At 32.2% G+C, this 24904-nt stretch overlaps 1 protein-coding gene and 4 long non-coding RNA genes across 5 annotated transcripts in view; 4 read left to right on the top strand and 1 right to left on the bottom strand.

Annotated features, from left to right (window-relative positions):
* The window catches only part of LOC141393851 (uncharacterized), a 394506-nt gene that overhangs the window by 172432 nt on the left and 197170 nt on the right, over positions 1-24904 (top strand). The gene's annotated exons all lie outside the window — the stretch shown is intronic.
* Positions 3331-3798, top strand: LOC141392680 (uncharacterized). The gene is made up of 2 exons (XR_012409853.1): positions 3331-3559; positions 3627-3798. It is a non-coding gene; the product is annotated as an uncharacterized lncRNA (long non-coding RNA).
* Positions 6421-6768, top strand: LOC141392679 (uncharacterized). Its single transcript, XR_012409852.1, has 2 exons — positions 6421-6587; positions 6656-6768. It is a non-coding gene; the product is annotated as an uncharacterized lncRNA (long non-coding RNA).
* Positions 8518-9030, bottom strand: LOC141392678 (uncharacterized). Its single transcript, XM_073965564.1, has 2 exons — positions 8728-9030; positions 8518-8659 (listed from the first exon to the last, which is right to left on the bottom strand). The coding sequence occupies exons 1-2, from the start codon at positions 8989-8991 to the stop codon at positions 8606-8608; spliced, it is 318 nt and encodes a 105-aa protein (XP_073821665.1). The 5' UTR covers positions 8992-9030; the 3' UTR covers positions 8518-8605.
* On the top strand, positions 15360-15774 carry LOC141392677 (uncharacterized). Its single transcript, XR_012409851.1, has 2 exons — positions 15360-15551; positions 15620-15774. It is a non-coding gene; the product is annotated as an uncharacterized lncRNA (long non-coding RNA).

Genomic DNA, 24904 nt, shown 5'->3' with positions numbered 1-24904 from the left:
AAATCCACGTTTATTGGTCTGATGTTGCCTGAAAATAATTCTTTAAAAAATCCACGTTTATTGGTCTGATGTTGCCTGAAAATAATTCTTTAAAAAATCCACGTTTATTGGTCTGATGTTGCCTGAAAATAATTCTTTAAAAAATCCACGTTTATTGGTCTGATGTTGCCTGAAAATAATTCTTTAAAAAATCCACGTTTATTGGTCTGATGTTCCCTGAAAATAATTCTTTAAAAAATCCACGTTTATTGGTCTGATGTTCCCTGAAAATAATTCTTTAAAAAATCCACGTTTATTGGTCTGATGTTCCCTGAAAATAATTCTTTAAAAAATCCACGTTTATTGGTCTCATGTTCCCTGAAAATAATTCTTTAAAAAATCCACATTTATTGGTCTGATGTTCCCCGAAAATAATTCTTTAAAAAATCCACGTTTATTGGTCTGATGTTCCCTGAAAATAATTCTTTAAAAAATCCACGTTTATTGGTCTGATGTTGCCTGAAAATAATTCTTTAAAAAATCCACGTTTATTGGTCTGATGTTGCCTGAAAATAATTCTTTAAAAAATCCACGTTTATTGGTCTGATGTTCCCTGAAAATAATTCTTTAAAAAATCCACGTTTATTGGTCTGATGTTGCCTGAAAATAATTCTTTAAAAAATCCACGTTTATTGGTCTGATGTTGCCTGAAAATAATTCTTTAAAAAATCCACGTTTATTGGTCTGATGTTGCCTGAAAATAATTCTTTAAAAAATCCACGTTTATTGGTCTGATGTTGCCTGAAAATAATTCTTTAAAAAATCCACGTTTATTGGTCTGATGTTGCCTGAAAATAATTCTTTAAAAAATCCACGTTTATTGGTCTGATGTTGCCTGAAAATAATTCTTTAAAAAATCCACGTTTATTGGTCTGATGTTCCCTGAAAATAATTCTTTAAAAAATCCACGTTTATTGGTCTGATGTTGCCTGAAAATAATTCTTTAAAAAATCCACGTTTATTGGTCTGATGTTGCCTGAAAATAATTCTTTAAAAAATCCACGTTTATTGGTCTGATGTTGCCTGAAAATAATTCTTTAAAAAATCCACGTTTATTGGTCTGATGTTGCCTGAAAATAATTCTTTAAAAAATCCACGTTTATTGGTCTGATGTTGCCTGAAAATAATTCTTTAAAAAATCCACGTTTATTGGTCTGATGTTCCCTGAAAATAATTCTTTAAAAAATCCACGTTTATTGGTCTGATGTTCCCTGAAAATAATTCTTTAAAAAATCCACGTTTATTGGTCTCATGTTCCCTGAAAATAATTCTTTAAAAAATCCACATTTATTGGTCTGATGTTCCCCGAAAATAATTCTTTAAAAAATCCACGTTTATTGGTCTGATGTTCCCTGAAAATAATTCTTTAAAAAATCCACGTTTATTGGTCTGATGTTGCCTGAAAATAATTCTTTAAAAAATCCACGTTTATTGGTCTGATGTTGCCTGAAAATAATTCTTTAAAAAATCCACGTTTATTGGTCTGATGTTCCCTGAAAATAATTCTTTAAAAAATCCACGTTTATTGGTCTGATGTTGCCTGAAAATAATTCTTTAAAAAATCCACGTTTATTGGTCTGATGTTGCCTGAAAATAATTCTTTAAAAAATCCACGTTTATTGGTCTGATGTTGCCTGAAAATAATTCTTTAAAAAATCCACGTTTATTGGTCTGATGTTGCCTGAAAATAATTCTTTAAAAAATCCACGTTTATTGGTCTGATGTTGCCTGAAAATAATTCTTTAAAAAATCCACGTTTATTGGTCTGATGTTGCCTGAAAATAATTCTTTAAAAAATCCACGTTTATTGGTCTGATGTTGCCTGAAAATAATTCTTTAAAAAATCCACGTTTATTGGTCTGATGTTGCCTGAAAATAATTCTTTAAAAAATCCACGTTTATTGGTCTGATGTTGCCTGAAAATAATTCTTTAAAAAATCCACGTTTATTGGTCTGATGTTGCCTGAAAATAATTCTTTAAAAAATCCACGTTTATTGGTCTGATGTTCCCTGAAAATAATTCTTTAAAAAATCCACATTTTTTGGTCTGATGTTCCCTGAAAATAATTCTTTAAAAAATCCACGTTTATTGGTCTGATGTTCCCTGAAAATAATTCTTTAAAAAATCCACGTTTATTGGTCTGATGTTGCCTGAAAATAATTCTTTAAAAAATCCACGTTTATTGGTCTGATGTTGCCTGAAAATAATTCTTTAAAAAATCCACGTTTATTGGTCTGATGTTGCCTGAAAATAATTCTTTAAAAAATCCACGTTTATTGGTCTGATGTTGCCTGAAAATAATTCTTTAAAAAATCCACGTTTATTGGTCTGATGTTGCCTGAAAATAATTCTTTAAAAAATCCACGTTTATTGGTCTGATGTTGCCTGAAAATAATTCTTTAAAAAATCCACGTTTATTGGTCTGATGTTGCCTGAAAATAATTCTTTAAAAAATCCACGTTTATTGGTCTGATGTTGCCTGAAAATAATTCTTTAAAAAATCCACGTTTATTGGTCTGATGTTCCCTGAAAATAATTCTTTAAAAAATCCACGTTTATTGGTCTCATGTTCCCTGAAAATAATTCTTTAAAAAATCCACATTTATTGGTCTGATGTTCCCCGAAAATAATTCTTTAAAAAATCCACGTTTATTGGTCTGATGTTCCCTGAAAATAATTCTTTAAAAAATCCACGTTTATTGGTCTGATGTTGCCTGAAAATAATTCTTTAAAAAATCCACGTTTATTGGTCTGATGTTGCCTGAAAATAATTCTTTAAAAAATCCACGTTTATTGGTCTGATGTTCCCTGAAAATAATTCTTTAAAAAATCCACGTTTATTGGTCTGATGTTGCCTGAAAATAATTCTTTAAAAAATCCACGTTTATTGGTCTGATGTTGCCTGAAAATAATTCTTTAAAAAATCCACGTTTATTGGTCTGATGTTGCCTGAAAATAATTCTTTAAAAAATCCACGTTTATTGGTCTGATGTTGCCTGAAAATAATTCTTTAAAAAATCCACGTTTATTGGTCTGATGTTGGATTTGTTAAAGAATATTTTTTGAGGCAACATCAGACCAATAAACGTGAATTTCTAAAGAATATTTAAGAGAATAATCTGTTGAGATTCTGTGTGCAATGAACCATGAACGATTAGTAGTAACAACAACTATCCCATGTATAATCACGCAAACATCTATGACTACGAATTAATAATCCATATTATTTTTTTTATTTTAAGAATAATAAAGAGCCAAATAGTTTTTAAATAGAAATAATGTATAGTATCGTCTTAGTATTGAATTAAATTTTAGAGAAATTGTTCTCTTCCAAATATACCGGACATGCAGTTTCCTGTGGTGTTGTGTGGTTTGCTTATAATTTTGCTCAGTATTTTGGAAAATTCTACTGCCTTTAGAATGCCTAGAAGAAGATCATTTGGAAGACGAGGGATGGGAGGAGGTGGATGGCGTCATGGTGGAGGAGGTCATGGTGGGGGAGGTCATGGTGGTGGTGGAGTAAGGAAACTCTTGTTTTACTTGATTTATTTGTTACTATACTGTGGATGTTTTTTTAATATTTCAGGTTGACATCGACTTGGGAGATTTTGCTGGCGTTGCCAGTGATTATCAAAGTTAAATAATTTTGCAAGATATACTTTTTTACGACAATCAAAAATGAATTTTTTAAAAATATTGTTTCAATAACCTTAAATAAAGATGATTTTTTTAAATATCTTTTTCAAGACCATCAAAAAGTTGGATTTTTTAAAAATGTTTTTTTAAATGACCATCAATAAACGTGGATTTTTTTAAAAAAAATATTTCTTCAATGATCATCAATAAACGTTGATATTTTAATTTTTTTTTCAGCAAACGTGGATTTTTAAATATATATTTTCAATAAAAGTGAATTTTTAAAAATATTTTTTTTTAATAAACGTGGATTTATAAAAATATTTTTTTCAATAAACGTGGATTTATAAAAATATTTTTTTTAATAAACGTGGATTTTTAAAAATATTTTTTTCAATAAACGTGGGTTTTTAAAAATATTTTTCAAGAAAAGTGGATTTTTAAAAATATATTTTTCAATAAACGTGGATTTTTAAAAATATTTTTTTAATGACCATCAATAAACGTGGATTTTTTAAAAATATTTTTTTAATGACCATCAATAAACGTGGATTTTTTAAAAATATTTTTTTAATGACCATCAATAAACGTGGATTTTTTAAAAATATTTTTTTAATGACCATCAATAAACGTGGATTTTTTAAAAATATTTTTTTAATGACCATCAATAAACGTGGATTTTTAAAAATATTTTTTTAACGTGGATTTTTTAAAAATATTTTTTTAATGACCATCAATAAACGTGGATTTTTTAAAAATATTTTTTTAATGACCATCAATAAACGTGGATTTTTTAAAAATATTTTTTAATGACCATCAATAAACGTGGATTTTTTAAAAATATTTTTTTAATGACCATCAATAAACGTGGATTTTTTAAAAATATTTTTTTAATGACCATCAATAAACGTGGATTTTTTAAAAATATTTTTTTAATGACCATCAATAAACGTGGATTTTTTAAAAATATTTTTTTAATGACCATCAATAAACGTGGATTTTTTAAAAATATTTTTTTAATGACCATCAATAAACGTGGATTTTTTAAAAATATTTTTGTAATGACCATCAATAAACGTGGATTTTTTAAAAATATTTTTTTAACGTGGATTTTTTAAAAATATTTTTTTAATGACCATCAATAAACGTGGATTTTTTAAAAATATTTTTTTAACGTGGATTGTTTAAAAATATTTTTTTAATGACCATCAATAAACGTGGATTTTTTAAAAATATTTTTTTAACGTGGATTTTTTAAAAATATTTTTTTAACGTGGATTTTTTAAAAATATTTTTTTAATGACCATCAATAAACGTGGATTTTTTAAAAATATTTTTTTAATGACCATCAATAAACGTGGATTTTTTAAAAATATTTTTTTAACGTGGATTTTTTAAAAATATTTTTTTAATGACCATCAATAAACGTGGATTTTTTAAAAATATTTTTTTAATGACCATCAATAAACGTGGATTTTTTAAAAATATTTTTTTAATGACCATCAATAAACGTGGATTTTTTAAAAATATTTTTTTAATGACCATCAATAAACGTGGATTTTTTAAAAATATTTTTTCAATGGCCGTCAATAAAGCTGGATTTTTTTAAAAATATTTTCCATCAATATACGTGGATTTTTTAAAAATATTTTGTCCATCAATAAACGTGGACTTTTTAAAAATGTTTTTTTCAATGACCATCAATATACGTGGATTTTTTAAAAATATTTTGTCCATCAATAAACGTGGACTTTTTAAAAATGTTTTTTTCAATGACCATCAATAAACGTGGATTTTTTAAAAATATTTTTTTAATGACCATCAATAAACGTGGATTTTTTAAAAATATTTTTTTAATGACCATCAATAAACGTGGATTTTTTAAAAATATTTTTTTAATGACCATCAATAAACGTGGATTTTTTAAAAATATTTTTTTAATGACCATCAATAAACGTGGATTTTTTAACAATATTTTTTTCAATCACCATCAATAAACGTGGATTTTTTAAAAATATTTTTTTAATGACCATCAATAAACGTGGATTTTTTAAAAATATTTTTTAATGACCATCAATAAACGTGGATTTTTTAAAAATATTTTTTTAATGACCATCAATAAACGTGGATTTTTTAAAAATATTTTTTTAATGACCATCAATAAACGTGGATTTTTTAAAAATATTTTTTTAATGACCATCAATAAACGTGGATTTTTTAAAAATATTTTTTTAATGACCATCAATAAACGTGGATTTTTTAAAAATATGTTTTTAATGACCATCAATAAACGTGGATTTTTTAAAAATATTTTTTAATGACCATCAATAAACGTGGATTTTTTAAAAATATTTTTTTAATGACCATCAATAAACGTGGATTTTTTAAAAATATTTTTTTAATGACCATCAATAAACGTGTTTTTTTAAAAATATTTTTTTAATGACCATCAATAAACGTGGATTTTTTAAAAATATTTTTTTTTAATGACCATCAATAAACGTGTTTTTTTAAAAATATTTTTTTAATGACCATCAATAAACGTGGATTTTTTAAAAATATTTTTTTTAATGACCATCAATAAACGTGGATTTTTTAAAAATATTTTTTTTTCAATGACCTTCAGTAAACTTGAAAGAAGAAAGTGAACAATCCAATATATTTAATGAAACCTAAATTATGCTCCATCATGTTACGTGTATCCGCCAATGCATTAATTAGAATTTTTAGGTGGAACTTATAAATATAAAATTCCTAGTTCGAGTCGAAATAAAGTTTTGTCAAAATTGGCGAAATCATGCGAATCGTTGCAACTTTAAGTTCCCTGCTGATTGTTTTACTTATCACAGCGGACACAGCTACAGCTAAGAGACGTTTCGGTGGTTTTAGAGGAGGCATGGGTGGATATTTGGTAATTTTTTTCTGGAATTTCAGTTCTGATTTTTTTTTTTACTTTTTTACATTTTTTCTCTATTTCAGCCATCGTTAAATTTTAATTTCGGGGAAGAAGGAAATTGAGCAAAATTAGAAATACTTAACAAAATTGAAATCTCATGTTGAAATAAAGTGTATTTTTTCCACTCAAAGCAAAAGTGAATTTTTTAGGGGAGGTCCATGGAAAATATTCTTTAGAAAATCCACGTTTATTGCTGTGAAGGTGGATGAAAAAATATTCTTTAAAAAATCCACGTTTATTGCTGTGAAGGTGGATGAAAAAATATTCTTTAAAAAATCCAGGTTTATTGCTGTGAAGGTCTTTGAAAAAATATTATTTAAAAAATCCACGTTTATTGCTGGGAAGGTCTTTCAAAAAATATTCTTTAAAAAATCCAAGTTTATTGCTGGGAAGGTTTTTGAAAAAAAAATTCTTTAAAAAATCCAAGTTTATTGCTGGGAAGGTCTTTGAAAAAATATTCTTTAAAAAGTCAACATTTATTGGTCTGAAGGTGGATGAAAAATTATTCTTTAAAAAATCCACGTTTATTGCTGGGAAGGTCTTTGAAAAAATATTCTTTAAAAAATCCACGTTTATTGCTGGGAAGGTCTTTGAAAAAATATTCTTTAAAAAATCCACGTTTATTGTTGTGAAGGTGGATGAAAAATATTCTTTAAAAATCCACGTTTATTGCTGTGAAAGTCTTTGAAAAATATTCTTTAAAAAATCCACGTTTATTGCTGTGAAGGTCTTTGAAAAAATATTCTTTAAAAAGTCAACATTTATTGGTCTGAAGGTGGATGAAAAATTATTCTTTAAAAAATCCACGTTTATTGCTGGGAAGGTCTTTGAAAAAATATTCTTTAAAAAATCCACGTTTATTGTTGTGAAGGTGGATGAAAAATATTCTTTAAAAATCCACGTTTATTGCTGTGAAAGTCTTTAAAAAATATTCTTTAAAAAATCCACGTTTTTTGCTGTGAAGGTCTTTGAAAAAATATTCTTTAAAAAGTCAACATTTATTGGTCTGAAGGTGGATGAAAAATTATTCTTTAAAAAATCCACGTTTATTGCTGGGAAGGTCTTTGAAAAAATATTCTTTAAAAAATCCACGTTTATTGTTGTGAAGGTGGATGAAAAATATTCTTTAAAAATCCACGTTTATTGCTGTGAAGGTGGATGAAAAAATATTCTTTAAAAAATCTACGTTTATTGCTGTGAAGGTGGATGAAAAAATATTCTTTAAAAATCCACGTTTATTGCTGTGAAGGTGGATGAAAAAATATTCTTTAAAAAATCCACGTTTATTGCTGTGAAGGTGGATGAAAAAATATTCTTTAAAAAATCCACGTTTATTGCTGGGAAGGTCTTTGAAAAAATATTCTTTAAAAAATCCACGTTTATTGCTGTGAAGCTCTTTGAAAAAATATTCTTTAAAAAATCCACGTTTATTGTTGTGAAGGTGGATGAAAAATATTCTTTAAAAATCCACGTTTATTGCTGTGAAGGTGGATGAAAAAATATTCTTTAAAAAATCTACGTTTATTGCTGTGAAGGTGGATGAAAAAATATTCTTTAAAAATCCACGTTTATTGCTGTGAAGGTGGATGAAAAAATATTCTTTAAAAAATCCACGTTTATTGCTGTGAAGGTGGATGAAAAAATATTCTTTAAAAAATCCACGTTTATTGCTGGGAAGGTCTTTGAAAAAATATTCTTTAAAAAATCCACGTTTATTGCTGTGAAGCTCTTTGAAAAAATATTCTTTAAAAAATCCACGCTTATTTGTCTGAAGGAGGATTAGAAAATATTCTTTAAAAAATCCACGTTTATTGCTGTGAAGGAGGATGAGAAAATATTTTTAAAAAAAATCAACGTTTATTGGTCTGAACGTGGATGAAAAAAATAATCTTTAAAAAATCCAGATTTATTAAAAAAATTTTTTTAAAAATTTCACATTCAGTAAAATACATTTGTTCACTCAAATAATTTTTTTATTTACTATTATTATCACCATAGAGGCTGCCTACATCAAGTTCCTGGGGTGCCTAAAATAAATATGAAATTAGTTATAATAAATATGTTATATATACAAATAAAGAAATAATTTCCTTACTTCAAGACCAGGGCCGGTACCATGTCCTCCTCCTCCTCCTGCAACAGCATTCATTCCTCCAGGACCTCTCATTCCCACACCTCTCATACCGGCTCTCATACCCGCGGCTCTCATTCCACCCATTCTACCCATTCTACTCATTCCTAACATTCTCATTTGACTCATTCTACTACCCATTGCCATCATTCCCAAAAATGCCATTGAATCGTCCAAAATACTGAGTAGAACTATAAGCAGGCCACACAAAACGATGGGAAATTTCATGGTCAAATATATTAAAAATTTATTTCAAAACTGAAACCTGCTAGTACATTGCCTCTATTTATAAATTTTCTTCTGTTTTAATAGCTTCGTAAAAGATTGTTATTAATTCTGGGGCACATACGTTTGCACGATTCGACATGGACTCTGTACAGAAAAAATCCGAAGAATAATTGTTAGTTCTGATATTTGAAATCTGAATGAGTGAGTCGCTATATTTGCGTATTCATTTGGGCAGAATGTTTTTACACATTTCGCTTCGGAAGAAATGTCCAATTAACGGAAATCAAGAGCCAAGGTGGCAATCAAAAGATATACTCTACCTAATATTAGGAATTTAAATTTTTTTTATCAAATTTAAATTTTTTATTCTTCATAACGGTACTTTGCCCATGTGCAGTTGATGTCAACTTTTTGTACTAAAATTTTATATCTATAGCCCACCCATCAAATCCCTATCCAAAACTTTTAATATTATCAACAAACTTTTCAGAAAATTCTATTTTAAATGTCGTCTAATTTTCATATGATTATCGCTTTAGAATACCTGGGAAATATTTTTCATATTTAAGGATCTATAACTTTATTATGGCCGCACATATCGACAAAATTCTTTCAGAGACGTTGTACCGGATGTGTTTACTGTAAGAAAAAAACATAAACATACATATGTAAAAGTTAATATCACATTTTTTGATTTTTGTCCACACGGCAACACTGTGTGACGTATGATTACGATTAATTGAAAACGAATGATGCGTATGATTAGTTTTAATAGAAAACATGAAAAAATATTTTTTTTTTTAAATCAGAAAAATACTTTTTTGAAAATCTACGATTATTGAAAAAATTTATTTTAAAAAAATCCACGATTGTTGAAAAAATATTTTTAAAAAAATCCACGATTGTTGAAAAATATTTTTAAAAAATCCACGATTGTTGAAAAAATATTTTTAAAAAATCCACGATTGTTGAAAAAATATTTTTAAAAAATCCACGATTTATGAAGTTTTTTTTTTAAATCCACGATTTATGAAAAATATTTTTCTTTTTTTTCTAAATCTACGATTATTGAAAAAATATATTTAAAAAAACACGATTTATGAAAAATCCATGATTATTGCAAAAATATTATTGCAAAAATATTTTTTTTTTATTTATTACTGAAAAAATAATTTTTAAAAAAATCTACGTTTGCTGAAAAAAATTATTTTTATAAAATCCTGGTTTATTGAAAACATAGCTTTTAAAAAATCCACGTTTATTGAAAAATAATTTTTAAAAAATCCGCGATTATTTAAAAACTTATTTTTAAGAAATCCGCGATTATTTAAAAACATATTTTTAAAAAATCCAGTTTATTGAAAAAATATTTTTTATATAATCCACGTTTACTGAAAACATAATCTTTAACTAATCCACGTTAACTAAAAAAATAATTTTTAACAAATCCACGTTCACTGAAAACAATAATTAATAAAATCCGCGATTTTTGAAAAAATATTTGTTAAAATATCCACGATTATTGAAAAAAAATATTATTTTTTAAATCCACGATTCTTGACAAAATATTTTTTTTTAAATCCACGATTCTTGACAAGATATTTTTTTAAATCCACTATTCTTGACAAGATATTTTTTTAAAATCCACGACTGTTGAAAAATATCATTAAAACAATCCACGATTATTTAAACAATATTTTTTTAAGAAATCGACGATTTATGATTTTTTTTTTTAAAATCCACGATTTATGAAATTTTTTTTTTAAATCCACGATTTATGAAATTTGTTTTTTAAAAATCCACGATTTATGAATTTTTTTTTTTAAATCCACGATTTTTGAAAAAGATATATTTAAAAACTCCACGATTTTTGAGAAAATATTTTATAAAAAAATCCACAAATTATAAAAAAAATACTTTTTAAAAATTTCACGAATTATAAAAAAATATATGTTAAAAAATCCACGATTTATGAAAAAATATTTTTTAAAAAAATCCACGATTATTGAAAAAATATATATTAAAAATCCAAGATTATTGAAAAAATATTTTTTTAAAAAAATCCACTATTATTAAAAAAATATATTTAATAAATCTACGATTTATGAAAAAATATTTTTTTACAAAATCCACGATTACTAAAAAAATAAATTTGAAAAAGTATTTTTTAAAAAAATCCATGTTTATTTTTCTATTTTTATTATTTTTTAAAATCCACGATTATAATTTTTTTAATCCAAAGCCATAGTTATTGAATAAATATTTTTATAAAATTCACGTTTATTGGATAATATTTTTTTTATTGAAACATATATTTTTAACGTGCACAGACGTGGACAATTGTTTTTAAAAAATCACGTTTATTGAAAAAAAAACAATCAACGTTTAGTGGTAACGTGTTTATTGAAGAAAATAATTTTTAAAAAATTCTCGTTTATGACATTTTTTAAATTAGTTTTAAAAAATCCATGTTTATAGAAAAATATTTTTTATTAAAAATATTTTTAAAAAACAAGTTTTTTAATAAACGTTTTTTATTAAAAAATATTTTTAAAAATCCACGTTTTTTTAATAAACGTTTTTTTATTAAAACATCAACTTTTTTTTTAATAAACGTTGTTTTATTAAAAACTTTTTTTAAAACATCCGGGTTTATTGAAAAATACGTAAAAAAAATCCAAGTTTATTGAAAAATTCATTTAAAAAATCGACGTTCGTTGAAAAATATTTTAAAAAAAAAACGTTTTTTTGAAAAACATTTTTGAAACATACATTTTTGAAAAAATTATTTTTAAAAAATCAAAGTTTATTGAAAATATAATTTTTAAAAAATACACGTTTATTGAAATAATAATTTTTAAAAAATTCTCGTTTATTGAATATTATTTTTTTATTAAAAAATATTTTTAAAAAATTCACGTTTATTGAAAAATATTAAAAAAAACAGGTTTATTGAAAAATATTTTATTACAAAATATTTTTAAAAAATCCAGGTTTTTTAATAAACGTTTTTTTATTACAAAATATTATTAAAACATCCACGTTTTTTCAATAAACGTTGTTTTATTAAAAAATATTTTTAAAAAAAGTCACAAATCCACGTTTGTTGAAAAATATGTTTAAAAAAACCACGTTTGTTGAAAAATATGTTAAAAAAAACCACGTTTGTTGAAAAATATTTTTAAAACATCCATGATTGTTGAGAAATATGTTTAGAAAATCTAGTTTTTTTGAAAAAAAAAAATTAAAAATCCACGCTTTTTGAAAAAACAATTGTTGTTAAAAAATTATTTTTAAAAAACCACGTTTATTGAAAAATATTTTTATTCTTTGAGTTTTGGTTTGGCTTGAGGTCATGGAAAACATAAAAACAACAATTTGTAGTTGGTTTTAATGTATCACTTTATTTCACCGATATTTCGATCGTCCTCGACGATCATCATCAAGGTTTTTGACTTTAAATGGAAAACAATAACATATTGTTACATAAAAAATTTTAAATAACAAAAATATAAATTTAGCAATAATTACATTTTGTTGTTTTACGTTAATAAATTGGCGAAAATTCTACTTCCACTCATGTTCTAAGGTATTTTCCAACTGAAGAATTTCTGTGTTTCTCAATAGTGTTTCGGTAGATTTGAGCACAATTCTCAGTATCTGTCTTGTAATTAAAAAATATAAATATATAAAATAAAAATATAAAATATTTTTTTTATTATTCTGGTTTATTGAAAAATATATTTAATAAATAAAATATATTTATATTTATTTATTTATTTTTCAACGTTAAACACTTTTGTTGAAAAATATTTTTAAAAAATCCACGTTTGTTGACAAATATGTTTAAAAAATCCACGTTTTTTGGGAAAAAATTTCGTTCTACGTTTACTGAAAAATTGTTTTAAAAAATTCACGTTTATTGAAAAATATTAACAAAAAATAAGTTTATTAAAACAATATTCTTAAGAAAGAAACTCTATATTTGCTAAAAAATATTCTTAGAAAATCCAAGGTCGTAAAAAATATTTTTTAAAAAATTATTAAAAAAAATATTTTTTTATTTTTTAAAAATTTTTAAAAAAATATTTGTTATATAATCCGCATATTTTGAATTCTTTAAACTTCGTTTATTTAAAAAATATTTTTGTTAGAAAATCCACGATTATTAAAAAAATATTTTTTTAAATCCACGATTATTGAAAAAATATTTTTTAAAAAATACACAATTATTGAAAAAATATTTTTTTAAAAATCCACGATTTTTAAAAAAACCAACTATATTAATTTTTTAAATCCACGTCTTTTATGTGAAAATATCTGGTTGTAGAAAGAAGGATCATAACTTCAAAGGCAGCGCAAAAAAAGCGTTTGTCGTGAAGAAAATACATTTCTGTGGCCAAGTATCCGCGTAATTGTACAAAACACATTTGCATTTGAAAAATGATAAGTTCTAGGACAGAGAAAGCCATTACATAGTCGATACGTCCGAAGATTTGCTTTACCACCAATGAAACCAGGTAACGTAATTTGGTGACTATGTGGGTTCGAGTCCTTGGCTTTCCTTTTTCACTTGCAAATAAATTCCGATCATCAAGCTTAACTCTAAATGAGAAAATTAATAAAAAGATCGTGTTTTATTTTAGAGAGTATCTGCTGTTTTTTTCTGAGTAGATCATTTAGTTTTCAAAAACCTTTCTGGTTTTGTAAAACCCTTCTGGTTTTCTATGTAGCAGCTTCTATCATTTTATGAGAATAATCAGTGAAGAAATCTTCTGATCTTCTATAACATGGCCTTTCGTAGTTCCACTAGAAAACATTCTGGCTTCTAGGAGAAGAATATTAGATTTCTATGAAAATTTCTTGTGGTCTTCCATAAGAAAATATTTTTTTTTTGTGAGAAGCAGTTTTGATCTTCCATGCGAAGTCAGTTTTCGGTTTCTGTTAATAGTCCTTTCGGTCTCTTTATCTAAAGAATTATACCGGAAGACATTCCTGTATTCTTTAGAAAGAAGAGAAAATTCTTTAAGAAGACTTTTGGTTTTGTTTAGTTTTGTACACTGGTCAATACTTTCCCATTTGGTGATAAAATAATAATCATATGATCCCCCATCTCGCATATTGATTTAATTTAATATTGTAGTTATACGCACCCGTGGTACAAAGCTTATTCTTTCTTATTAAAAAGTATTCCTCAAAATCAATAAATTTATTCAAATAATGTTTAATTGTTATTTTTTTGATTCTTAAATATTCCCTAACTGACTATTTATCCTCGTTGGCGTCTGAATGCATTGCTACGTTTTAGTTGCTGGGCAGATGTGGAGTCCGAAATAACCAATAGAACTGTCAATACACCAGCTATTAAAGGGATGAACTTCATTGTGAGAGAAGATTAGACGTTTTAGGTTGGTTTGTTCAGGTCAAGTAAATTTTTTGCTGTTTGGGAAAATTAGACAAAACGTTAGGATTTTATAGCTAGCTTTAAAAAGTACAACTTATTATTCAAGGGAAAAGTTAATAATGACTTTGCATACAAAATGATTTGATTGAAGAACTAAAAAAAATGTGAATGAAATAATATTTTTAAAAAAATCAATTTATTAAAAAAATATGTTTTAAAAATATCCAATTTTTATACCCTATACCACAATGTGGAAAAGGGTATAATAAGTTTGTTTTCCCAAAAATTCATGTAACGCCGCGAAATATTCGTCGTAGACCCCTCATGTGGTATACCAAACTTCATATCTCGACGAGATAAAGCGATTTAGCGATGTGTGTCCGTCCGTCCGTCCGTCCGTCTGTCCGTCCATTAAAAATTGTAATCAAGCTAGAGGCCGCAATTATGGACCGATTGTCACGAAATTTAGTATGGAGGTCGGGTTTGGACCAGAATAGAACTGATTAGTTTTTGGCGATGATCGTGAAATGTTAAAGGGATGAAATGGACCAAAAACAAAATTTTTGCTCGATTTTGTAGCCGCTCTGTAGGTCGCAATAAAAGTCCGATCGGCGCGAAATTTTAAACGTAGTTTTGGTTTGAGATGAAGAAGTAGCGTGCAAGTCAACGGTATGATCGGATAATATTTAGCGGGTTAAATTGATCAAAACTTTTGTGTGAAAATTGGTAAAATTTCTAATGCACATCTTATAACAGCTAGCCCGGAAAGCTAGTGCACAGGGATAGTGGTATAGGGTATCACATGGTCGGCCCCGTCCGACTATAGTCTGTTCTTACTTGTTTAATATTGAATTGAAAAATATTTTTTTAAGTTCACGTTTTAATTTTAAAATATTCATTCAATGTCACATTTATTTATTTTATTACGTTTTTTTTAAAGTGGAATTAATTATTGTGGAAGAACTTCAGTTGAATATCTGAAACAAATTTTGATGTGCTTTAAACTTAACAGTCAAGTTAAAGGGTCTAACACTTAGAGGGCCAGTAGTAAAGTATTCAAGTTCTATTTAACAACAGTATGTCGTCTTTAAAAATTTTTACAGCATTATTTGCTACCGCCTGTCTAATGGTTGACATTTCCTCGGGTCAAATAAGGGTCTGTATTAAAATCCACATGATTACGAGATGATGCTGATAATAATGTTATGAAAACTTATATTTTAGACAACCCCTGAGGAATTGGGAAATATTATACCCATGCGTCCGTAGACCACAACGCCATCAGCATTTTGGATAATCGCAGTTTTTGATTTAAAATATATAGGTGGTGACATATATTCTTTTCATATTAAATGTTCTTGGAAAAAAGTTACCGAAAATCATTTTCTTCAATTTGCTAGTCCAGAAGATGGATTTTAAGAATATTTTTTCCTGTGATATCAAATGCTAGTGACTTGGGGATTTTTAAGAATATTTTTTCCTGGAAAATCAAATGCTTGTATCTCGGAGATTTTTAACAGTACTTTTCCTGGGTTAGTAGATACCTTTGGATTTTTAAAAAAAGATTTTTCCTGTGTTAGTAGAGTCTCGAGAGTTTTCAAGAATATTTTTCGTGGGCTAGTGATGCTCGGGTATTTTTAGGAATATTTTTCGACCCCAGTAGAAGGCTTCTATAGAATAGAAGACCTCCGTCGGAGGCTGAGGCTACTATAGAATAGAAGACCTCCGTAGGAGGTGTCTATAGAATAGAAGACCTCCGTAGGAGGCTTCTATAGAATAGAAGACCTCCATAGGAGGTTTCTATAGAATAGAAGACCTCCGTAGGTGGCTTCTATAGAATAGAAGGCCTCCGTAGTAGGCTTCTATAGAATAGAAGACCTCCGTAGGAGGCTTCTGTAGAATAGAAGACCTCCGTAGGAGACTTCTGTAGAATAGAAGACCTCCGTAGGAGGCTTCTATAGAATAGAAGACCTCCGTAGGAGACTTCTGTAGAATAGAAGACCTCCGTAGGAGGCTTCTATAGAATAGAAGACCTCCGTAGGAGGCTTCTATAGAATAGAAGACTTCCGTAGGAGGCTTCTATAGAATAGAAGACCTCAGTAGGAGGCTTCTATAGAATAGAAGACCTCCGTAGGACGCTTCTATAGAATACAAGGCCTCCGTAGGAGGCTTCTATAGAATAGAAGACATCCGTAGGAGGCTTCTATAGAATAGAAGACCTCCGTAGGAGGCTTCTATAGAATAGAAGACCTCCGTAGGAGGCTTCTATAGAATAGAAGACATCCGTAGGAGGCTTCTATAGAATAGAAGACCTCCGTAGGAGGCTTCTATAGAATAGAAGACCTCCGTAGGAGGCTTCTATAGAATAGAAGACCTCCGTAGGAGACTTCTGTAGAATAGAAGACCTCCGTAGGAGGCTTCTATAGAACAGAAGACTTCCGTAGAAGGCTTCTATAGAATAGAAGACCTCAGTAGGAGGCTTCTATAGAATAGAAGACCTCCGTAGGACGCTTCTATAGAATACAAGGCCTCCGTAGGAGGCTTCTATAGAATAGAAGACCTCTATAGAATAGAAGACCTCCTCTATTCTATAGAAGCCTCCTACGGAGGTCTTCTATTCTATAGAAGCCTCCTACGGATGTCTTCTATTCTATAGAAGCCTCCTACGGATGTCTTCTATTCTATAGAAGCCTCCTACGGAGGTCTTCTATTCTATAGAAGCCTATAGAATAGAAGGCCTCTGCAGGAGGCTTCTATAGAATAGAAGACCTCCTTCTATAGCCTCCTTCTATAGGCTTCTATAGAATAGAAGACCTTCGTAGGAGGCTTCTATAGAATAGAAGACATCCGTAGGAGGCTTCTATAGAATAGAAGACCTCCGTAGGAGGCTTCTATAGAATAGAAGACCTCCGTAGGAGGCTTCTATAGAATAGAAGACCTCCGTAGGAGGCTTCTATAGAATAGAAGACCTCCGTAGGAGGCTTCTATAGAATAGAAGACCTCCGTAGGAGACTTCTGTAGAATAGAAGACCTCCGTAGGAGGCTTCTATAGAATAGAAGACCTCCGTAGGAGGCTTCTATAGAATAGAAGACCTCCGTAGGAGGCTTCTATAGAATAGAAGACCTCCGTAGGAGGCTTCTATAGAATAGAAGACCTCCGTAGGAGACTTCTGTAGAATAGAAGACCTCCGTAGGAGGCTTCTATAGAACAGAAGACTTCCGTAGAAGGCTTCTATAGAATAGAAGACCTCAGTAGGAGGCTTCTATAGAATAGAAGACCTCCGTAGGACGCTTCTATAGAATACAAGGCCTCCGTAGGAGGCTTCTATAGAATAGAAGACCTCTATAGAATAGAAGACCTCCTCTATTCTATAGAAGCCTCCTACGGAGGTCTTCTATTCTATAGAAGCCTCCTACGGATGTCTTCTATTCTATAGAAGCCTCCTACGGAGGTCTTCTATTCTATAGAAGCCTATAGAATAGAAGGCCTCTGCAGGAGGCTTCTATAGAATAGAAGACCTCCTTCTATAGCCTCCTTCTATAGGCTTCTATAGAATAGAAGACCTTCGTAGGAGGCTTCTATAGAATAGAAGACATCCGTAGGAGGCTTCTATAGAATAGAAGACATCCGTAGGAGGCTTCTATAGAATAGAAGACCTCCGTAGGAGGCTTCTATAGAATAGAAGACCTCCGTAGGAGGCTTCTATAGAATAGAAGACCTCCGTAGGAGGCTTCTATAGAATAGAAGACCTCCGTAGGAGGCTTCTATAGAATAGAAGACCTCCGTAGGAGACTTCTGTAGAATAGAAGACCTCCGTAGGAGGCTTCTATAGAATAGAAGACCTCCGTAGGAGGCTTCTATAGAATAGAAGACCTCCGTAGGAGGCTTCTATAGAATAGAAGACCTCCGTAGGAGGCTTCTATAGAATAGAAGACCTCCGTAGGAGGCTTCTATAGAATAGAAGACCTCCGTAGGAGGCTTCTATAGAATAGAAGACATCCGTAGGAGGCTTCTATAGAATAGAAGACCTCCGTAGGAGGCTTCTATAGAATAGAAGACCTCCGTAGGAGGCTTCTATAGAATAGAAGACCTCCGTAGGAGACTTCTGTAGAATAGAAGACCTCCGTAGGAGACTTCTATAGAATAGAAGACCTCCGTAGGAGGCTTCTATAGAATAGAAGACTTCCGTAGGAGGCTTCTATAGAATAGAAGACCTCAGTAGGAGGCTTCTATAGAATAGAAGACCTCCGTAGGACGCTTCTATAGAATACAAGGCCTCCGTAGGAGGCTTCTATAGAATAGAAGACCTCCGTAGGAGGCTTCTATAGAATAGAAGACATCCGTAGGAGGCTTCTATAGAATAGAAGACATCCGTAGGAGGCTTCTATAGAATAGAAGACCCCCGTAGGAGGCTTGTATAGAATAAAAGACCTACGTAGCAGGCTTCTATAGAATATAAGAACTCCGTAGGAGGCTTCTATAGAATAGAAGACCTGCGTAGGAGGTTTCTATAGAATAGAAGACCTCCGTTGCAGGGTTCTATAAAATAAAAAACCTCCGTAGGAGGCTTCTATATAATAGAAGACCTCCGTAGCAGGGTTCTAAAGAATAAAAGACCTCCGTAGGAGGCTTCTATAGAATAGAAGACCTCCGTAGTAGCCTTCTATAGAATAGAAGACCTCCGTAGGAGGCTTCTATAGAATAGAATACCTCCATAGGAGGCTTCTATAGAATAGAAGACCTCCGTAGGAGGCTTCTATAGAATAGAAGACCTCCGTAGGAGGCTTCTATAGAATAGAAGACCTCCGTAGGAGGCTTCTATAGAATAGAAGACCTCAGTAGGAGGCTTCTATACAATAGAAGACCTCCGTAGGAGACTTCTGTAGAATAGAAGACCTCCGTAGGAGACTTCTATAGAATAGAAGACCTCCGTAGGAGAATAGAAGACCTCCGTAGGAGGCTTCTATAGAATAGAAGACCTCAGTAGGAGGCTTCTATACAATAGAAGACCTCAGTAGGAGGCTTCTATACAATAGAAGACCTCCGTAGAAGGCTTCTATAGAATAGAAGACCTCCGTAGGAGGCTTCTATAGAATACAAGACCTCCGTAGGAGGCTTCTATAGCATAGAAGACCTCCGTAGGAGGCTTCTATAGCATAGAAGACCTCCGTAGGAGGCTTCTATAGCATAGAAGACCTCCGTAGGAGGCTTCTATAGCATAGAAGACCTCCGTAGGAGGCTTCTATAGCATAGAAGACCTCCGTAGGAGGCTTCTATAGCATAGAAGACCTCCGTAGGAGGCTTCTATAGAATAGAAGACATCCGTAGGAGGCTTCTATAGAATAGAAGACATCCGTAGGAGGCTTCTATAGAATAGAAGACATCCGTAGGAGGCTTCTATAGAATAGAAGACCTCCGTAGGAGACTTCTATAGAATAGAAGACCTTCGTAGGAGGCTTCTATAGAATAGAAGACCTCCGTAGGACGCTTCTATAGAATAGAAGACCTCCGTAGGAGGCTTCTATAGAATAGAAGACCTCCGTAGGACGCTTCTATAGAATAGAAGACCTCCGTAGGAGGCTTCTATAGCATAGAAGACCTCCGTAGGAGGCTTCTATAGAATAGAAGACATCCGTAGGAGGCTTCTATAGAATAGAAGACATCCGTAGGAGGCTTCTATAGAATAGAAGACCTCCGTAGGGCGCTTCTATACAATAGAAGACCTCCGTAGAAGGCTTCTATAGAATAGAAGACCTCCGTAGGAGGCTTCTATAGAATACAAGACCTTCGTAGGAGGCTTCTATAGCATAGAAGACCTCCGTAGGAGGCTTCTATAGAATAGAAGACCTCCGTAGGAGGCTTTTATAGAATAGAAGACCTCCGTAGGAGGCTTCTATAGAATAGAAGACTTCCGTAGGAGGCCTCTATAGAATAGAAGACCTCCGTAGGAGGCTTCTATAGAATAGAAGACCTCCGTAGGAGGCTTCTATAGATTAGAAGACCTCCGTAGGAGGCTTCTATAGAATAGAAGACCTCCGTAGGAGGCTTCTATAGCATAGAAGACCTCCGTAGGAGGCTTCTATAGAATAGAAGACATCCGTAGGAGGCTTCTATAGAATAGAAGACCTCCGTAGGAGGCTTCTATAGAATAGAAGACCTCTGTAGGAGGCTTCTATAGAATAGAAGACCTCCGTAGGAGGCTTCTATAGAATAGAAGAACTCCGTAGGAGGCTTCTATAGAATAGAAGAACTCCGTAGGAGGCTTCTCTAGAATAGAAGTACTCCGTAGGAGGCTTCTATAGAATAGAAGAACTCCGTAGGAGGCTTCTATAGAATAGAAGAACTCCGTAGGAGGCTACTATAGAGTAGAAGACCTCCCTAGGAGGCTTGTATAGAATAGAAGACCTCCGTAGGAGGCTTCTAAAGAATAGAAGACCTCCGTATAGAATTGAAGACATCCGTGTAGGAGGCTTCTATAGAATAGAAGACCTCCGTGTAGGAGGCTTCTATAGAATAGAAGACCTGCGTAGGAGGCTTCTATAGAATAGAAGACCTCCGTAGGAGACTTCTATAGAATAGAAGACCTCCGTGTAGGAGGCTTCTATAGAATAGAAGACCTGCGTAGGAGGCTTCTATAGAATAGAAGACCTCCGTAGGAGACTTCTATAGAATAGAAGAACTATGTAGGAGGCTTCTATAGAATAGAAGGCCTCCGTAGGAGGCTTCTATAGAATAGAAGACCTCCGTAGGAGGCTTCTATAGAATAGAATACCTCCGTGTAGGAGGCTTCTATAGAATTGAAGACATCCGTGTAGGAGGCTTCTATAGAATAGAAGACCTCCGTGTAGGAGGCTTCTATAGAATAGAAGACCTGCGTAGGAGGCTTCTATAGAATAGAAGACCTCCGTAGGAGACTTCTATAGAATAGAAGAACTATGTAGGAGGCTTCTATAGAATAGAAGACCTCCGTAGGAGGCTTCTATAGAATAGAAGAACTCCGTAGGAGGCTTCTATAGAATAGAAGAACTCCGTAGGAGGCTTCTCTAGAATAGAAGTACTCCGTAGGAGGCTTCTATAGAATAGAAGAACTCCGTAGGAGGCTTCTATAGAATAGAAGAACTCCGTAGGAGGCTACTATAGAGTAGAAGACCTCCCTAGGAGGCTTGTATAGAATAGAAGACCTCCGTAGGAGGCTTCTAAAGAATAGAAGACCTCCGTATAGAATTGAAGACATCCGTGTAGGAGGCTTCTATAGAATAGAAGACCTCCGTGTAGGAGGCTTCTATAGAATAGAAGACCTGCGTAGGAGGCTTCTATAGAATAGAAGACCTCCGTAGGAGACTTCTATAGAATAGAAGAACTATGTAGGAGGCTTCTATAGAATAGAAGACCTCCGTAGGAGGCTTCTATAGAATAGAAGGCCTCCGTAGGAGGCTTCTATAGAATAGAAGGCCTCCGTAGGAGGCTTCTATAGAATAGAAGACCTCCGTAGGAGGCTTCTATAGAATAGAATACCTCCGTGTAGGAGGCTTCTATAGAATTGAAGACATCCGTGTAGGAGGCTTCTATAGAATAAAAGACCTCCGTGTAGGAGGCTTCTATAGAATAGAAGACCTGCGTAGGAGGCTTCTATAGAATAGAAGACCTCCGTAGGAGACTTCTATAGAATAGAAGAACTATGTAGGAGGCTTCTATAGAATAGAAGACCTCCGTAGGAGGCTTCTATAGAATAGAAGGCCTCCGTAGGAGGCTTCTATAGAATAGAAGGCCTCCGTAGGAGGCTTCTATAGAATAGAAGGCCTCCGTAGGAGGCTTCTATAGAATAGAAGACCTCCGTAGGAGGCTTCTATAGAATAGAATACCTCCGTGTAGGAGGCTTCTATAGAATTGAAGACATCCGTGTAGGAGGCTTCTATAGAATAGAAGACCTCCGTGTAGGAGGCTTCTATAGAATAGAAGACCTGCGTAGGAGGCTTCTATAGAATAGAAGACCTCCGTAGGAGACTTCTATAGAATAGAAGAACTATGTAGGAGGCTTCTATAGAATAGAAGACCTCCGTAGGAGGCTTCTATAGAATAGAAGGCCTCCGTAGGAGGCTTCTATAGAATAGAAGACCTCCGTAGGAGGCTTCTATAGAATAGAAGACCTCCGTAGGAGGCTTCTATAGAATAGAAGACCTCCGTAGGAGGCTTCTATAGAATAGAAGACCTCCGTAGGAGGCTTCTATAGAATAGAAGACCTCCGTAGGAGGCTTCTATAGAATAGAAGACCTCCGTAGGAGGCTTCTATAGAATAATAGACCTCCGTAGAATGCTTTTATAGAACAGAAGACCTCCGTAGGAGGCTTCTATAGAATAGAAGACCTCCGTAGGAGGCTTCTATAGAATAGAAGAACTCCGTAGGAGGCTTCTATAGAATAGAAGAACTCCGTAGGAGGCTTCTCTAGAATAGAAGTACTCCGTAGGAGGCTTCTATAGAATAGAAGAACTCCGTAGGAGGCTTCTATAGAATAGAAGAACTCCGTAGGAGGCTACTATAGAGTAGAAGACCTCCCTAGGAGGCTTGTATAGAATAGAAGACCTCCGTAGGAGGCTTCTAAAGAATAGAAGTACTCCGTAGGAGGCTTCTATAGAATAGAAGAACTCCGTAGGAGGCTTCTATAGAATAGAAGAACTCCGTAGGAGGCTACTATAGAGTAGAAGACCTCCCTAGGAGGCTTGTATAGAATAGAAGACCTCCGTAGGAGGCTTCTAAAGAATAGAAGACCTCCGTATAGAATTGAAGACATCCGTGTAGGAGGCTTCTATAGAATAGAAGACCTCCGTGTAGGAGGCTTCTATAGAATAGAAGACCTGCGTAGGAGGCTTCTATAGAATAGAAGACCTCCGTAGGAGACTTCTATAGAATAGAAGAACTATGTAGGAGGCTTCTATAGAATAGAAGACCTCCGTAGGAGGCTTCTATAGAATAGAAGGCCTCCGTAGGAGGCTTCTATAGAATAGAAGGCCTCCGTAGGAGGCTTCTATAGAATAGAAGACCTCCGTAGGAGGCTTCTATAGAATAGAAGACCTCCGTAGGAGGCTTCTATAAAATAGAAGACCTCCGTAGGAGGCTTCTAAAGAATAGAAGACCTCCGTAGGAGGCTTCTATAGAATAGAAGACCTCCCTAGGAGGCTTGTATAGAATAGAAGACCTCCGTAGGAGGCTTCTAAAGAATAGAAGACCTCCGTAAGAGGCTTCTATAGAATAGAAGACCTCCGTAGGAGGCTTCTATAGAATAGAAGACCTCCGTAGGAGGCTTCTATAGAATAGAAGACCTCCGTAGGAGGCTTCTATAGAATAGAAGACCTCCGTAGGAGGCTTCTATAGAATAGAAGACCACCGTAGGAGGCTTCTATAGAATAGAAGATCTCCGTAACAGGCTTCTATAGAATAGAAGACCTCCTTAGGAGGTTTCTATAGAATAGAAGACCTCCGTAGGAGGCTTCTATGGAATAGAATAGAAGACTTCCGTAGGAGGCTTCTATGGAATAGAATAGAAGACCTCAGTAGGAGGCTTCTATAGAATAGAAGACCTCCGTAGGAGGCTTCTATAGAATAGAAGACTTCCGTAGGAGGCTTCTATAGAATAGAAGACCTCCTTAGGAGGCCTCTATAGAATAGAAGACCTCCGTAGGAGGCTTCTATAGAATAGAAGACCTCCGTAGGAGGCTTCTATAGAATAGAAGACTTCCGCACGAGGCTTCTATAGAATATAAGACCTCCGTAGGAGGCTTCTATAGAATATAAGACCTCCGTAGGAGGCTTCTATAGAATAGAAGACCTTCGTAGGAGGCTTCTGTAGAATAGAAGACCTCCGTAGGAGACTTCTATAGAATAGAAGACCTCCGTAGGAGGCTTCTATAGAATATAAGACCTCCGTAGGAGGCTTCTATAGAATAGAAGACCTTCGTAGGAGGCTTCTGTAGAATAAAAGACCTCAGTGGGAGGCTTCTATAGAATAGAAGACCCCCGTAGGAGGCTTCTATAGAATAGAAGACCTCCGTAGGAGAATAGAAGTTTATGCCTTTTTATACAGCCATACTCGTAGGCTGAGGCTTTTTTTTAACTTTGTCATTTTAAATAATTTGAATTTAAACACAATATATATTTTAAACAATTTTTAATGAATAATTTTGCATCGGCTTTAGTTATGATTCACAAAGCGTCACTCGTCAATTTTCAAAATATTTTCACCGCCTATTCGTGTGCTACACATAAGGCCGCCTTTGACAGCCCAATAAGATATTGTTATGCAGGACATCATTAACAACAAGATCAGCAATTTAAAGAGGAGAGAATTTTTCTCAATTCTTCTAAAGAAATCGAGGTTTCAGACATGGTGACTGTGTGTTCTGTGAACATTTGGACAATTTTTAAAATTCTTCGTATATTTGTTTTAATTGTAAGAATTATATTCCATGGCACATATCTATTTTATTTTATTTATATTATTACTATTTATTTT

This window comes from Musca autumnalis, unplaced genomic scaffold, assembly GCF_047663935.1.
Source record: "Musca autumnalis isolate F117 unplaced genomic scaffold, ASM4766393v1 scaffold_2, whole genome shotgun sequence".
NCBI classification, from domain to species: Eukaryota; Metazoa; Arthropoda; class Insecta; order Diptera; family Muscidae; genus Musca; species Musca autumnalis.
Note: the sequence above shows the minus strand (reverse complement) of the source record. Positions and strands in the feature narration are given on the sequence as shown.